This window comes from Pezoporus occidentalis, unplaced genomic scaffold (genome assembly GCF_034315485.1).
Source record: "Pezoporus occidentalis ecotype Australia unplaced genomic scaffold, CSIRO_AGI_Poc_V1 ctg245, whole genome shotgun sequence".
In the NCBI taxonomy this organism is placed as follows: Eukaryota; Metazoa; Chordata; class Aves; order Psittaciformes; family Psittacidae; genus Pezoporus; species Pezoporus occidentalis.
This window is the reverse complement of record NW_026914340.1, coordinates 816,754-833,146: the sequence shown is the minus strand read 5'-3', so window position 1 is coordinate 833,146 and position 16,393 is coordinate 816,754. Positions and strand designations below refer to the sequence as shown.

The window sequence follows — 16,393 nt, the reverse complement described above, 5'->3', positions numbered from 1 at the left end:
GTGGATGCGGTGCTGAGGGACCGACCTCCGGCTGCAGCGGAGACAAGCGGCGGCTCTTCCCCATCTCTTGTGCCACCCCCGCCCTGCCCTCCTTGCCCTACGCTTCCCTGGCTCCCGGGCCCGGCAGCACCGCGCCTGCCGGCAGCCACAGAGCCACCTCCGGCCCCACCGCAACGGCCACGGCGCGGCGCGGGGGGGCCGTTCCCGCCGCTCCCGGGCGTGCCGTACGGCAGCGCGACAGCGGCGCGCCGGGCGCGTTGCCGTAAAGCGCGGTGGCGGGCCGGCATGGGTAAGCGGCGCGGCGGGCGGGAGCTGCTGCGCGGGCTGAGCAAGAAGCAGAGGAAGCACCTGAGGGAGTTCGGGGAGGAGCACCCCTTCCATGACAAGTGAGTGCGAGGGGCTCGCTGCTCCCTTGCCGCGGGGTGCGCCGGGCAGCGGCTGCGTGCGGCTCCAGGCCCCTGCAGTCCGGCCGGGGCTGCGGCCTCTCCCCTGAGGGGAGGAGGAGAGGTGGGGGGCGTCTGCGGCCCCGCAAGGAGGAGGGGAGGCAGCGAACGTGGTGAAGTGTTCTTGTGCAGCCCGCAGCCTGCCCTGGGAAGCGGGACTCCTGCTCTGACCCTGGGGCGGTCCCTTGGCTGGCCAGAGCTCCGGCTTGCCCCCCGCTGGTACCGCATCCCGTTCTGACCTCGTAAACCAGAGCATCGTGGGGCTCGTGTGGTAAGATCTGCCTCAGCGGGATGCCTGTCTGTCAAAAAGGGCACCACGCTTCTGGCCCGCCACGTAAACTTGAGAGGAATGAGCTGTTTAGTGCAAGTACTATGTGATGTGGTGCTGCTGTAAAGTCTGAAAGCCTGCGAGGATGCTGCTGCCCAGTCCTGTATTCAGTTTAATACTGCATGTCTTTAGTAGTAGGGAAATAGTGCTAAGGAAAGAGTTGAGGTTAGTTCAGGCCCAGCTCGTAATGTCTTGTCTGCAGAATCACAGTCCCCACGCTGGTTTCCCAGTGCTGTTTTCCCAGCGGTACATTCCTGTTTTCCCACTTTGCAGATCAATAGTTAAGAGCTAGAGGCAGGCTCTTGCTCTGCTTAACTTTGTTGTATGAACTACCTTTGTAGTTAGATTCCTTGGATTCCTTTTAATGGCCCATCTTCCGATTCACACCAGGGTCTGCTTTGAAACATTCCATTTCTTGATCAGTTATAATGCCTGAGCACTTAGGCTTCATGTAGAGCGTAGCATCACCTCAGAGGGTAACCTCTCAGGGTAAGTGCCAAGTCTGTTTTCTTAATTGTGTGATGCTTTGATTTTATGCTCTCTTTTACGCTCTCTTTTACGTTTTATAAGACTCGTGTAGTGCATGAATTCCTTCTCCCCCTCATCTCTTTCATCCTGTGTATAACATCCATGACAGAGTAAAGTATTTCAGTGCTTTCTCTTCAGGGTTCCGGGAAGACCAGAAGCAACTCAAGTCTGTGAACTGGTAATTGATTTTTATTTCTTCCTTACTTCAGTCTTTGTGTTGTCCAGTGAAGTGGAACAAGTGGAACACTTGGCATTTTATCTTACCAAGCTACGCAAGCTGATTAAGTTGTTCCCTTTAGAAAACCTCTGTTCAGGAGTAAAAACTGAATGTCTTTTTTGTGTGGCTCTGAATTGTTCTCTGTGGTGTGTGTAGACTCAAAACTAATACCATGAGAGGGCAGAAGCAGCAGGAAATACCACAGCTGTTCTTGGGGATTTTGCATTTTACTTAGCCACATTGAAAAGTAAATCATTCTGTGAGTTGTTTTAATTATATTAGTAACTTTAGTGTTGCATGGGTTAGGAGGTGTTTCATTCTTTATTGAACAAAGAAACGTGCTCTCTCCTCTCCCTCAGATTGCCAGTGCTTTTTTTTCAGGGTTCGGTAACCTCCTTTATCTTCAGTTTATTAAAAGACTTCAAAGTTTCAGTGTGGAAAAATTACTTATTCTGGTTCATTTGTTTCCTTTAGCAATTTTGTGCATCAGTATCTTATCTACTGGTTTTGCCTTTTGGGGCTGAAAGGAATTAAGAAAGGAGTAAATGGTGCTGTGGCTGTACTCCTGGTTTTACTCTAATTCTGCCTATAACCTGGTGTACTTGCTCGTCTGTGCTAGCCCAGGGCAGAACTGGCCCAGGAAAGAACTGGTTTTTTGAAGGTTAGAGCTTTACAGCTGAGCCAGACCTGACCGACTCGCCTGTGAATTGTTGTCAACCAACAGCCATGTCACCTCCTTGAAAGCCAGAAGCGTTTTCAGTGCACTCTGTCCCTAGTGTGTGTGCCCTGGTTTTGTTCTGTGTGTGGTTTTCTTAGGAAAACCCAGGGCCAGTTCAGTAAATGCCTTGTCAGTGGAGAGTGATCGTACTTGCTCAATGAGACCGAAAGAACCACATTTTGTGATGCTCTTAAATCAGTGTAGAACGAGGCTCTTCAGCCTAGGGCTACAAAGATGCTTTCAAAATCCAAATGGAGGTGCCCAGCATAACTATTTGCTTAAAATGGTGATTTTTGAAAAAAATCCATCTGCATAAGGGAGGGATGGAACAGGCAAAACGTAACGCTGGAACTAGAAGTGAGGGTATTTGCCTTGTGGCTAATGGAGCGTTGCTGCTACGCTGGTGTTTTCCCTTCCAGTCTGACAGTTCTGATAAATCGAGTGCGGAAAGCGATTCGGAGACTGAAGTGGAGCAGGTCTCTGTATATCATAAGCTCCTGGCTACCCTGAAGACCTCTCCTGAGTCTGAGAGTGAGGAGGAGGAGGAGGAAGATGAAAGTGAATCAGAAGCTGAGGAAAGTGAGACAGAAATGGACAGCGAAGGGTCCCAGGAGAGCAGAGAAGCAGATGGCGGTGGAGAAGATCAGAATGATGTACCAGAGCAGGAAGAAGGTAGTTTGTCTTTTTGCATGCTTTGGTAAACGTTCTTGCAGTTAGGAAGTTTGAATAACATATGTTTTTAGCCAGGAGCCTGGTGTAGGCTGGCTTGTTGGCTGGGCGCTCTTCTGGCGTGGAGCTGCTGCTACTCCATTGCCTCTGTGTGGCTGCCGAAGGATTCAGCAGGGAGAGAGGGTAGCTGTGCTTATTTCCCAGCTGACAGCCTGCTGCTGCTTCCTCAGATGTTGTTTGGGCGGCAGCGCAGAGGAAATCCACATGGAGCAGCACACCAGGGGTTCTCACCCACTCGGGGGAGATGCAAGCTGTTCTCTCACACAGCATCTGCCTCGGCTGCTGCCGCCAAGAGGAGGGAAAGGTTTGCCTCATAGCAGAGGAAAAAACATGGAAATTGGAAGGAAACCTCCTCCTTTATGATGAAGTATCTTTATTCATAAAAACTGCTAAGAAATTCTGGGAGAGGGGAGAAAACTTTTTATTATTTTCAGTTTTTTGAGGTCTTTGGAAACTGAAACTTGTATTCCCTAAATAGGTTCTGTCTCTCATTTTCTCTGGAGAGACACATTGTGTATTATGTAACATTTGGCATGCTAGTCAAAAGTCATCTTTACCGTGGAATACAAAGCCTGCTTTTATTTCTTTGGATAGAGCATTGGAAGAAAAAGGAATAACCTAGCCAGGGAGAGGTTAGCTACACACGGTAACTTTTCCAGGAGGATGTAACCCATTTCTCTCTATCCCTTCACAGCTACAGACACGGCAGAGCAGACGCCTAGCCAGCAGCAGGCTGATGGCATAGATACCTCTTGTGACCCTGGTCATGGAGTAGTTGAGGAGTTTACTGATGTGAAACATGAATCTGAATTTAGCTTGGAAACCAATTTCATGGAAGAGGAGAGTGGAGATTGCAATGCAGATAAGAGAGATGGCAGTTCTTCACAAGCTTTTTCAGAAGGTAAAATGCAGTATGTTTGTCTTTAGTGATCTGCCTCTAGAGGAGGATCTGTAAACATGTGTAAATTATCAGATGCCTAATGATACGCTATATAGCTTCTGAGTTTTTCTGCTACATTATTCATTGTGGTGCCCACATGTGAGCTGATTCCACAGGGATTGCTTGACGCTAATGCAGATGTGTAGCTGAACCATTTGTTTCTGCAGCCCCTGTGGGCTGGGATTTTTGTGTAGTTTCTGTTACGATCAGTAAAGCTTGAAGTATCAGGAGCTAGAAATGTACATGGAGGGTGTTGATGTGTTCTGTTGCTTTAATACAAGTGTAAAAAGCTAGCGTAATACGAAGGGCCCTGCAAGTTTGCGCTTGACTTTGGAAGATATTCTTGGCACAGAGAGCACAGGAGATAATCACAAAGCTGACCTGTGAGGGCATCCTTCACAACTCAGTGGAGGTAGAGGTGAGTTTTCAGAAGCTTGGGGCAGCCACAGTAATTGAGACAAATGCTGAGGCTCTCTGTCAGGTTTTAAGGTGATACAGAGGAGTCCAACTGCACCAGGATCAGGAAGGCATAAGGCATCAGTGGAGCCTATGTGGTACCTTCTAAAGGCGTAGCCCGGAACCTCAGTGCTGCAGTGTGCTGATGGGTACAATCAGAGCTCCAGTGTTGGAGCCATCCCACCATGTGTGATACAAACACCTGTGTGTACACGTGTGTGATCGTTCGGGGATACACCACATGTTGGCACCTGCAGAGCTTCTCTTCGTTTTTCATGCTCTCTGGTTTTAATATCAGCTGGCATGGTTTGAGAGAGAGAAATATGTCTTGTAGCATCCCTAGTGATGCTGGCTTGTCATCTTGGAGCAGCAGCTGCCATTGGATCTGGGAGGCAGCCTAGCTGATACATGAAATGTGTGGAAGCATCAAAGGGCCATGTGATAGAAAAAACAGCTCGTTCTTGTTACCATGAGAATATTACTTAGGCTGTTGGCATTGCATTTTAATGAGAACTGTAGCTCTCCAACTGCATGCTAAGTATCCTAACAGCTTTGTTCAACCTATAAATGATGCACTACTTTTCAGTGGGTTCCTGCAGCTTGGAGGTGGCTTTATAATTCATTACAGAAAATGAGTCATGTAACACAGCAGAGAGGGGACAGATTTCTCCTCTGGTCCTGAGGTCACTAGAATTCCTATAAATGCTTCACTCTGTTCTCTGTACTTTATCTGACCAATGCTGCAATCTATGAAAGTCAACTGAAGAGACAGCCTGTATTACAATTAAATGGCACCCTGTTCACTTGTGTTTCTGGGAAGACTTTCCTAACAGTGTCATGATGAGCAACTGTCTTGACTTTGGCCTGGGTAACTTGCACGTGGGCTACTGATCTGTTGGCAGGCAGTAGTGTTCTCTAGTTGGTTTGCTTTATGCAGTGAGTGCTGTTGTGCTGCAAGCAGTATACAGGGCTTGGGTTTCAAAAGAAGCTTTGCATGTGACTCTGTGCATGCCAATATCTTTGAATACAGCATGATTTTACACTTCCCTGCCCTTCCTTTCCTTTCCAGAAAGAAATGCTGATTAGATAAATCAGACTTTTGCTCACTTCTGGCATTTTTTGTCTCCCTTCCCAAAATCCACTTAATCTTTCTGTATTTTATCACATACTGTACTCATATCACTGGCCAAAGATGCAAAGCCCTGGGCAAAACTGCTTATAAATTAAGAAGGGCAGTAAGTTCACTTGAAGTCTTTACTGTTGATAGCCTGTTTCACCTGCAAGGGATGGATGTGTCAGAGCTTAAGGCAGAAAATTGCCACGATGTTTTCTGCTATATACTGCTTTCCTGTCCAACCTTTGTTTTGTGATTGAAAGTTCTAGTACTTCCGTAAGTGCTGCCTTTTTTGTTTTTTTTCTTCTAAGCAATCTGTCAAATCTGTTCTCTCTGTTCTTATAAAGAGAATTTGACATCCTTTCGCTCATCTCCAAGTGCTTCAAAATAACTGGTTTTAACTGTGGTGCTGGCCAGCATGGAAACTGTTTGTCTCATTTGCAAATCGATTCTGAAACTTGCTTCTAGTATTAGCTGCATGGTTCTCAGGACATTTTTCTGTTGTTGTTGTTACAAATAGATCCATTTAAACAACACATGGACAAGGAACTCGAAGAAAAAGATGTAGAAAAAATGTCTACTCTTCCTAAAACTTCAAGTCAAAGCCAGGTAACAGTGTTCTGTAGCCATCCAGAGCTCCTAAATCCGGGATTAAAATCGTTCTTTTTTGTACAAGTTAATTCATAATTGTTAGTATTAGCTGTTGGCATTGTAATTGTCAAGGTTTTGTCACTGTCTTGTTGCTGAAGTGTTCTCCTCTTCATTTAGTGCTGGGCAAGAGCTGAAATCTGAACTCTGCTGTTATGTAGGCATAAGGCAACAGAGCTGAGAAACATCGCTTTAGAGTTTGAGCTGTGGTCTCAAACCCCCAGTTTTAGTGCTCTTGACTCCAGGTAGGACAAGACTGGTTTCTGAGTGTTAACTGAACACTGCCAGGTTGTGCTCTGTAACTGAACTTGTGAGGTGACCATCTACAGTCTTATAAGTACCTGTGGTGCACTTCCATGTTCTTTGGGATGACTGCATCTCCGTATGCATTGACAAGCCCGTAAAGGGCAATTTAACACTTTACTTCACCCGTTATTTCCAGTATTAACAATATTAGCACCAGAAAAGCACCTCGTTGCTTGAGAGAGAATATTGGTTTTCAAACTACTCATTTTCAGACAAACCTTTGCTTCCAAACTTTTTTCACATCTGATTCTGTTTTGGAGAGTTGCCTTGCATTCTGGTCAGCCATATGCTGGGTGACAGTCCCTGGAAGATATCCAACGGTTAGTCAGTCAGAGAGAAAGCTGTGATTTGTTTAACTCTTTTTTTTTTTCTTTCATTTTTGGAATATAGAGGCCAAAAATACCAGTGCCACCTGAAGCAATGTGTGATATGTCTTTGCCTAAATTGGTGTAGCTGTGTTACAGAGATAGGTAGGGACAACTTGCATGGCAGAAGGCTTAAAGTTTAATTTTCCCCTACTACACTGATAGTTTTGTTCTCAAAATCAGACAGACTCAGACTGCATATAGCAACTGAATCACGACTTCTGCATTTATTCCCTGATGGGGTTCTGGTCTCATCTTTAAACAAACTACATACCTCAGTGCGGCTCATCTGTAAGTCTGCTCAGACTCTCATCTTGCCCCTGGTGTGTGCCACTGATGTGCTGGGTGGGTTAGGCAGAAAGGTCATCCTTCCTCTTGTTCAGGTTTCTCATCTGTAAAATGAGGATGGTTGTAGACACATCACTGCAAAATACACGCAGATCTGCTGAGCTCAGGTATCTTGTTATTTACCCTGCCAGGCTTGAAAAGAGATTGCATATTGAAAAAAAAAAAAAAGGTTTTGATTTGTCTTATGGAAAGATAATTCCTCAAAGTTCATGAACTTGGTGAAGGTGCCAGCTGTGGTGCTGAGAGTGCATGAGTTTGGTACATCTGACTGCTTTGGTTTTGTTTGCTTGTGGTTTTTTTTTCAGTGGCCAAGGCTGGGCCAAGTGACGTTTTCTTCCACTTTGGAGAAACCCAAAGCTTTGAAAGCAGACAAAGAAGTTGATGTGAAGCAGCTTTATCTTCACAAACCTTTAGAATCCACTTGGCCAAAAGTGAATAAGCAGTTTCTGTCCTCAGTGAATAAACCGAGTGATGCCTTTTTTACCCCATTACAAAGAGAGCTCTTCTGTATCATGAACACATACCGGGACTTGTTCTATCCAGAAAGAAATGCTTTAACCAATGGAGAAGAAATCCGGCATGCTTACTGCTTGCATGCCTTGAACCACGTTCTGAAGGCAAATTCCCAGGTGCTCAGCAACAATGCCAAAAAAAGAAACCAAAAGCCAGGGGCTGACAATGATGACCACAGAGATCAAGGGCTCACTAGACCTAAGGTAAGGGAGCTTCATGAATGTGATTTTCCCCCCCATGCCCACCCTGGCTTTCTGGTCAGGCTCTATAAACATCCTTGGGGTTTATCCAGAGCTGTTTCTCTTGCTGCTCTCTCAGGTGATCTGTTCTTGGGCATGGGGTTTTCCACATGCATTTATCGTGCCTGGAAGTCACCTGCCATGGCCCTGCAAGAAGCAGTGAGCACAGGGTTGTTGGTCAGCCTGTTTCTGTGCTCAGAGCCATGAGTTTGATTTACCTCTTCCTTTGTCCCCCTGTCACTGGAGGCTGACATGTCACCTTTTCCTGCTTCTGTTTCTAAATCTCTCAGTACAGAAAGGTGCCTCTGCATTAATCTTCAGTATTAGTGCAGGTAGTGTAGGCTGTCACGCAGTGTGGGATGTCCCAGGAAATTTTTTGTCCTTAGGCACTCGCCTGTGTGGAAGGATCTTTCTGTAGGTGGGAGACCTCAGGGAATCCCAGTCCCATTGTCAAGGCTGCCCGTCATAGTTGGTGGAGCGGGCCTTAAACCAGTGCTCCCTGGATTCACAGCATCCTGTATTTGGTAACCAGGTGGATTCAACAGCAGCTAGCTTGTCACTGGTGGTACCAGCTACCTGTTGAACAGGATGGGTTGTGGTGTGGACTCCCCAGTTAGATACTTAACATTTCAGAATGCTGTGCAGAGACTCTTGCCACCCATCCAGGAGCCAGCCACTGACTGTGGCTGTGTATGGTGGGAGCTGTTACTTGCTTGGGGGTTAGGGAGAACAGGAGAACGTGCTTTGTTTTCAGTTCTGCTGTAATGGCATCCTGGGTGCAAGATAGGGAGCCAAATATTGCTGCTGGCCAGTACCTGTTCTTGAGCACGCTGTGTCCCAGAGCATGCTGCCTCCTTACTGCGTGTCAGAGTCGTTCTGTTTCGATTGCTGGGGTGCCCCAGAGAGGCAGATGTAGGTTAAAACCGTTACTTACCTCAGGGTTAACTGTGAGTGTATGTTTTATGGGTTATTCTGTTGTAACTTTTGATCTACACAGGTACTGATGATAGTGCCCTTCAGGGAGTGTGCTTTGAGAATTGTGCATATTTTCATCAGTCTGCTTGAAGTGAATGACAAAAGAAAAATAGATGTAAGTAATAAAAAACGCTTCAAAGGGGAGTTTGGCTCTGACCCAGAAGAGAAGCCCCCTAACCTGAAAAGACCGGAAGATTATGAAGCTGTCTTTGCTGGCAACATTGATGACCACTTCAGAATTGGTAATGATGTACTCAGCAGATGATTTTTACCTTCTAAAGAACTGAGAAGTAACAAGTTCTACCTAAATGTCTGGCTCAGGGCTGGGCATTCTGTTAAGGCTCTGTGGTATTCATGCTGGTTTTGCACTGGCAACTTGGATGTTTCTGAAAATCTGAACTTAAAAATGAAGTGGAACTCCAAAAGTAGTGATTTTCACATCAAGTTCAGTATTGCTTAAAATGCAGTCATTGTTTGATTGTAGCAAGATTGCCCACACTACATTTTAAAGAGTATAACTTTGATTATGCTGCAAAGTCTTCCATGCCGGGAAAGGAAACCAACAAATCTTTGGGGTTTAATCATCCAGTTCACAGTGTTTCTTGTAATGGATAATGATTAGAACAAACGTAAAGCTCAGTATTGAGCAAAGCGGTTTTCTACTGTGCTGCCCATGGTTTTCATGAAGGCAGAGGAGTAGCCAACAAGACTGTTGGACAAGCAGCAACTCTGAGGCTATTTCATAATATTATAATCTCATGCTGCTGGAGTAACTCAGCATGCAGAGGATCGGCTAGTGCTTGCTTCCTGGAGCTGCCATGATGAGTAGGCAGTTTTTCTAACTTGGCAGATCAGAGGCTTTTGAAATTACTGTTTCTTAAGAGGTAAATTGACATCCCAAGAAATTCCATGATAGAGTGGAAGATGGCAGCAGGTCCCACTCAGTCGTTCTTCCTTCCCCCAGTGAGTATCTCTGGCTGAGAGCTTCTGACTTTCAGCAGCATAACAATTTTCCTTTCAGCCCTCTCTCGTACCAGAGTCTGCTTGATCCACTTCCTAGATGTGAAGAAATGCTTGGAGAACCTTTCAGTGCTGTTACTTGCAGAATAGTTATTCTTTCTTACTGTGCCTCACACCCCGTTACTTCTGCACAAAGATCTCATTTAAGACACATTTGTTAGGCTTTACCAAAACCAGCCTTTCACATTTTTAATCAGAAAGAAAAGATGTGCTGTTGTTAAACTGTGAGAAGTGAGATCTCTCTGGAAATTCAACCAATTTTTGGGTTTTTTTGACCATTTTTATCATTGGGTTAAAACAGATCACAGGAGAGGTCCCTGGTGCTGTCTGTGTGACAGCCTCCACCCGTGCCCATGGTAGTTGGCTTCACATGGGGGAAAGCTGAAGCAACACCTTTGTTGGGCAGACTGTAGTGGGTGGTTTGAACATGGGCCAGACTACCTGGATTTTTAAATCAGAAAACTGGATCCTAGCAGTGTTGCCACACAGGAAAAAAACTCCTTTGATTCCTTTGCTTTTCCTTTGTTTAACATCAGAGGTGATGCATAAGGTACTTTGGCATGTGCACTGCATCATGGGGTGTGAGAAGCAGTGCAAGGGAATCACCCAGACCGGTTTGGGTTGGAAAAGACCTTAAGATCATCCAGTTCCAAACCCCTGCCATGGGCAGGGACACTTCCCACCAGACCAGGGTGCTCCAAGGCCCATCCAGCCTGGCCTTGAACCCTGCCAGGGATGGGGCAGCCACAGCTTCTCTGGGCACCCTGTGCCAGTGCCTCAGCACCCTCACAGGGAAGAGCTTCTGCCTTAGATCTAACCTGAACTTGCCCTCTTTCAGTTTGAACCCATCACCCCTTGTCCTATGGCTGCAGTCCCTGATGAAGAGTCCCTCTCCAGCATCCTTGTAGCCCCCTTCAGATACTGGAAGCTGCTCTGAGGTCTCCCCGCAGCTTCTCTTCTCCAGGCTGAACAGCCCCAGTGTTCTCAGCCTGCCTTCATATGGAGGTGCTCCAGCTTATGCTTTCAGTTGTCATAACATGAAGAACCTTTTCCTTTGAGTTTTAGTAGCCACTCTTGTGGCCTTGTGGATAAAGACAGTTTATAGTCAAGAGGTCCACACTGAATCTTTCGTGACAGATGAAGGTAACAGTTACTCTAGTACCTAATGGCAGAGGCCAAAGTTTAGGATTTAGGGAGAAAGGAGTAGTTAATCATTTGTGCCCTTTTGTATCCTTCTTTTTTCTTACCTTTCTTAACCGCTTCATCTCCCTTTATAGCAAAAAATCACACACACAAAAAAAAAAGGGTGTTTCAGATAAAAAATGTCCAGGCCATGAAAAATCTGGGGAAAAAAGTGCTACTGAAAGAGTTTGCTGAGCTCCGTGAGAATGTGCCAGATGCTTGTTAGTTTGGGTGTGGGGTGGGTAAGCATCTTTAGGCAGAGAAGGGTTTGGAACAGATTGGCTTTGTCCAGCTCTAATCATTAGTGGGTGTTAAGGGAGAGGGAGTGTAGGGAGTTGCAGTTAGAACCTGCTGGAAGAATATGGTTGGTGATAGACCTTAACTAAGAAACTGCTGTTGGTTGTCGTTGGACAGGGGTTGCCATCCTCCAGAAGAGCATGAGGCTCTATGCACCGTTCTACTCCTCGGATATCATCATCGCCTCTCCCCTGGGAATGAGGACTGTCATTGGGGCAGACGGGGAGAAGAAGAGGGATTTTGATTTTCTGTCATCAATAGAAATTCTCATAATCGACCAAGCAGATATTTACCTGATGCAGAACTGGGAACATGTTCTGGTGCGTTGTCCCTGTGGATTTCAGTGTTGCACTGTGTCTTGTTAGTCTGATGGGACTTAGTTTTGGCGGTGAGCAGTGTTGCTAGATTTACTGACTTGATGCCAGACATGGATGCTTGTTCTTTTTCCTCCCTCCACCGTGATATTTGCCTTATACTAAGAATATTCTTTCTACAGATTTTGGTAGCATTCAGCACCTGTTCTCTGGAAATCTTAGTATTTGGTGCTTTAGTGGCATATTTCATCTGAGACTGTTTTTTATAGGTTTAATTATCTTGCAGAACAGTATAATGATGATTCCTTTAATCACATCTGGGAGAAAATATGCCCAGTGCCTCGGTGTGAGGATTCTGTACATCCTCATTCAGGTTCTTCCAGAAAGCAATAGGAGCTGGGGCTTGTCTCCACTCACCACATAGATACTAAGCACTAGTTATGTCCAAACTTAAACAGTGTGGAGATGTCCCATGAGCCTGCACGGTATCCAAGGGATGAATCCTGGAGCCTGTTTCCTGTTGGTTTGTTTCTGGTTTGTTGAGGTTTTTTCCTTTGGGTGCAGCTGCCTTCCCTGCAGCAGCAGCAGCAATGCCAGTCTGAGGCAGCATTCGGTGAGGACAGGTCCTTCACTTGCACCCAAACTCTCCGTGGATGTGATGGGAACTGCATTTGGGGTTCTTTTAGCTCAGAAACTTTGGGCCCATTGACTTTAATACCAAACCCAAATCCATTATACTTGTCCCATCGGAGAAGGCTGGGAGCAAAAATCACTGTTACTGATGACTAAAGAGATGGTGGCTTTCAGTTCTGTGGTGGGAAATCAAGTCATTTATTCTTGCTGTAGTCAATCAGTTCCATTCAGCCATGTCTTGGGAGATCAGCACTGGTTTATGTATTCTGTGTTGTCTGGCTCATCCCTGCCCGCTTTCTCACTGCTGCTGAGGCTCTTACAGACTGGTTGTGAGGCTGTCAGTCAGCAGCTGTGTTCCCATCTCTCTGCGCAGCACCTGATGAAGCACGTGAACCTGCTGCCTCTGGACTCCCACGGGGTAGACTTCTCCCGGGTGCGGATGCTGAACCTCAACAACTGGTGCAGGTACTACCGCCAGACGCTGCTGTTCAGCGCCCTGCAGGACCCCCAGGTTAACTCTGTCTTCAACAAACACTGCTTCAATTACATGGGGCAGGTGAGTTCCCAGGGGAGCTGAATGCTTCCTTTTAAATGCTGGCCTAAGGGAGAGGAGAGGAACACAAAACCCAACGCAGGGAAAAATTCCATAACTCAGTTGCAGAAAGACTGTCTATGTGCCAATCGTTTCTGTTACCCAAGTAGTTCTGTCTCTGAATGTCCATGATGCTGCACAACAATTTCTAATGCTGGGCCAAAAGCATGAAGAATACTCTCTTGCAGGGATACTGACTTGATCCTTTCTTATTTCATCGGTAGATTTCATGTCAGAAACCAGATTCTGTTTTATTCTTAATTTGGCACACACCAGTTGTCTGGGTTTATTTATTTATTTGATTTCTTTTGCTGTGCAATGGAGGGTTTGCCTTCTTCCTTTTTCTTTTCTGCTGTTGTATAAGAAGCATAAAGCATTATTACTTTGAAAGAAACAAAGAAAGTGAGACCCTTCATTGTCCATCTCAAGTATATGGGTGTCAGGGCAGAAGTGGTGGTCCTGTATACTTAACAGGTCTGGTATGTATATATCTGGTCTGTGTAGAGCAGCCTTCTAGTGTCTGAAGGGGGCTACAGGGATGCTGGAGAGGGAATCTATCTCAGGGGCTGTAGTGACAGGACAGGGGGTGATGGGTTCAAACTGGAACAGGGCAAGTTCAGGTTAGATCTAAGGCAGAAGCTCTTCCCTGTGAGGGTGCTGAGGCGCTGGCACAGGGTGCCCCGAGAAGCTGTGGCTGCCCCATCCCTGGCAGTGCTCGAGGCCAGGTTGGACACAGGGGCTTGGAGCAAGCTCCTCCAGTGGAAGGTGCCCCTGCCCGTGGCTGGGGGCTGGAACTGGATGATCTTAAGGTCCTTTGCAGCCCAAACCATTCTGTGATTCTATATGGAATGTAGTTTGTACTGGAGCTCTCTTAAAGAACAGCCTGTGCACTGCTGCAGACAAGAGTGGCAAGCAGAAAGCTGGCTGGAACGTGGCTGCCTTTGAAATGCTGCTTCCCTAATCATCCATCCTGCTTCCTATCCACAGGTGGCCGTCCGCAATGTACCGCTCAGCGGCTCCATTAGCCGCGTTGTGGTCCAGCTTCCTCATGTTTTTCGGAGGCTAGAAGCTGAAAGTTTGACTTCTGTCATAGATACAAGGTACTCTGTGTTCCAGACTATGTTGCTGTGCCCTAATGATTGCAATTTCAGATTTAGTTGGGCATACTGTTTCCTGCAGGGCACAGTGTGATTGCAGCATAGAAGTATGCCTTCATTAGTGTTCAGATGCAGGCAAGGTCCTGCCCAGGGAAGACTGATCTTCTCCTTGCCAAAAGCACTGGAGAATAGGGCTTAGGAGAGGAATACCAGGCTCTACCATAACTGTGTAGTACTGATAAAGCCTTTGCCTTTTATCTCCTACACGTGTAGGAATCCCATGATGTTAAAGGCAGCAAGCTATAGTCAAAATCTTCTATAGTCTGTTTTCTCATGATACTCCTGTTTGAGCTTATGTCAGTATTGGAAAGCTAAATGTTAACTGTGCTTATAACATGCTTGTTTTCTTATGTGAGGTTCCAGTTCTTCATCGACAAGGTGTTGCCTGAGTACCGCGACGCCATCATGTCACACACTCTCATCTACGTCCCGTCGTATTTTGACTACGTGCGTCTTCGAAACTACTTCAAGAAAGAGGAGCTGAATTTTACCCACATTTGTGAATACACCAAAAAGGCTGCTGTCTGCAGAGCGAGGCGCTTCTTCCTCAAGGGAGAGAAGCAGTTCTTATTGTTCACTGAGCGCTTCCACTTCTACAAAAGGTGAGTTGTGGGTCAAGCTTTCCTCCGAGTTTTGGATGTAGAGTCTGACCTTAATCGTAGATGGGCTGTATGAATCTGGTGGATTCGTATATAATAATCTCTAAGGACTTCTTTGACTGAAGTTAAGAGCTTTTCAGTTGAAAATCTGTGCGTGTTGTCAGCAGTCCTTTGCAGAGACTCTCATACTTTGGTATGCACAGGGCTTTGTTCAGGAAGGTGCGTGCTGCCAAGTTCCGCTGATGTCAGGCCAGGATCATATAGCCTACAAAATGGAATCGTTGTGCCTTTCGTTGTGTTCATCTGCGCCACAGTAATTACATAAGATTCTGGAAGAGGATATGTCATGGGTTTGATAACGCAGTACAGGAAGCTGAGGCCACCTGGAAAATTTGCTACATCCTGACTGGGGCTGGTTAGAAGTTCCTAATGGAACGTTTCTTTTTCTGTCAGCAGAAAATGTTTCATGAAACTTGGTCTGATCAGGCTTCTGTATCTTAAAATCCAAGCTAAAGAGGCTGAAATCTGCAGAAATTGGTGGTGGTCTGTACTCTGGAGGAAGTCGTTGTGCCTGGCAGTATTACATATCCACCCCTTAAATTCCACCTTTGTGTTAAGTTTAGCCTACACAGGGTTTGTGGAGTTGAGCTCCAGCTGCTGTGCATTGAAGTTGACAGAAGAACTGATGCAGGACTGATGTTCAGCGCGCACATTTTGTAAAAATTAGTAGTAAACTTACTTTTGGTTTTTGTTTTCCTACTACAGGTATACAATAAAAGGCATCAGGAACCTCATTTTCTACGAGTTGCCAACATACTCCCACTTCTACAGTGAGATTTGCAATATGATGAAGGCCACAGACAATGGAGTGGATGCCACATGGACCTGTACTGTGCTCTACTCCAAGTATGATGCTCAGAAGCTGGCTGCAGTGGTTGGCATAGAGCGCGCAGCTCAAATGCTACAGTCCAAGAAGAACGTGCACCTCTTTGTTACAGGAGAAAGTGAATAAGTGACATTGAATGGACCTGCATTCTACTGTTCGTGCACTTGCTGATGGTGTTTGTTAAGAAAGTGTTAAACTTCTTACTCCCTTTTATTAAATATTCTGTTGAAATTGTTCATACAGCATTTTGTGTTTCAGTCCTCTGACAACAAACGGAGGATGTCATTCCAGACAGCAGGATTTGGGGGGTATCTTCTGTATAGAAACAAGGTCAGTGTAGATCTGTTCTTCTTGTATATGGAAAAACTCCCTGGTCAACCAAGATTGATGCTGTGATAAATGTTCTCATTTAAGAATCGTTCTAATTTAAGAATCACTCTATTTTCAGGTGTAGCAAACTCCTTATATCAAAAACAACTTTTTCCTTTAATCTACAGGAAGAAATGTGCCCAGGTATTCAATGCAGCATATGTAAGGGAGGTGCAGGAGCAGCCTCTTCACCGCAGGCACATTGTTGAATGAGAATTGAACTTGCTTCACACTTGAGTTGTGAGAATCCATGAGTGTGCTTGGGCTGGAGCTGTGGTTTTGCATTTTTCCGTGAGTGACCTAAATATCTCTGCCTCCTATTTACAGGAGCCCCTGTTTCACCAGAGATAAGTGTTTTCCAAAGGGAAACAGGGTTGAACTTGGCAGGAGAGAAACATGAGCCTGCCTGGCCCCACTATGATCACCAAAGCAGCATTGTGGGGTACAAAAACCAGTGTGGCAGTTGCAAGTACCTGT

The 16,393-nt window shown here is 45.9% G+C and overlaps 1 protein-coding gene across 2 annotated transcripts; it reads left to right on the top strand.

The window, feature by feature from the left end:
• Positions 1-234: 234 nt before the first annotated feature.
• On the top strand, positions 235-15,783 carry UTP25 (UTP25 small subunit processome component). Of its 2 annotated transcripts, XM_062622707.1 has the most exons (12): positions 237-386; positions 1,438-1,477; positions 2,654-2,906; positions 3,658-3,864; positions 5,994-6,082; positions 7,446-7,856; positions 8,890-9,109; positions 11,484-11,686; positions 12,687-12,869; positions 13,893-14,005; positions 14,419-14,664; positions 15,427-15,783. In XM_062622707.1, the coding sequence occupies exons 1-12, from the start codon at positions 286-288 to the stop codon at positions 15,671-15,673; spliced, it is 2,313 nt and encodes a 770-aa protein (XP_062478691.1). In that variant the 5' UTR covers positions 237-285; the 3' UTR covers positions 15,674-15,783. The 2 variants fall into 2 exon arrangements, with proteins under 2 accessions (XP_062478692.1, XP_062478691.1); XM_062622708.1 differs by lacking the exons at positions 8,890-9,109; positions 11,484-11,686 and having other exon boundaries at positions 235-386.
• The last annotated feature ends 610 nt before the right edge of the window (positions 15,784-16,393 follow it).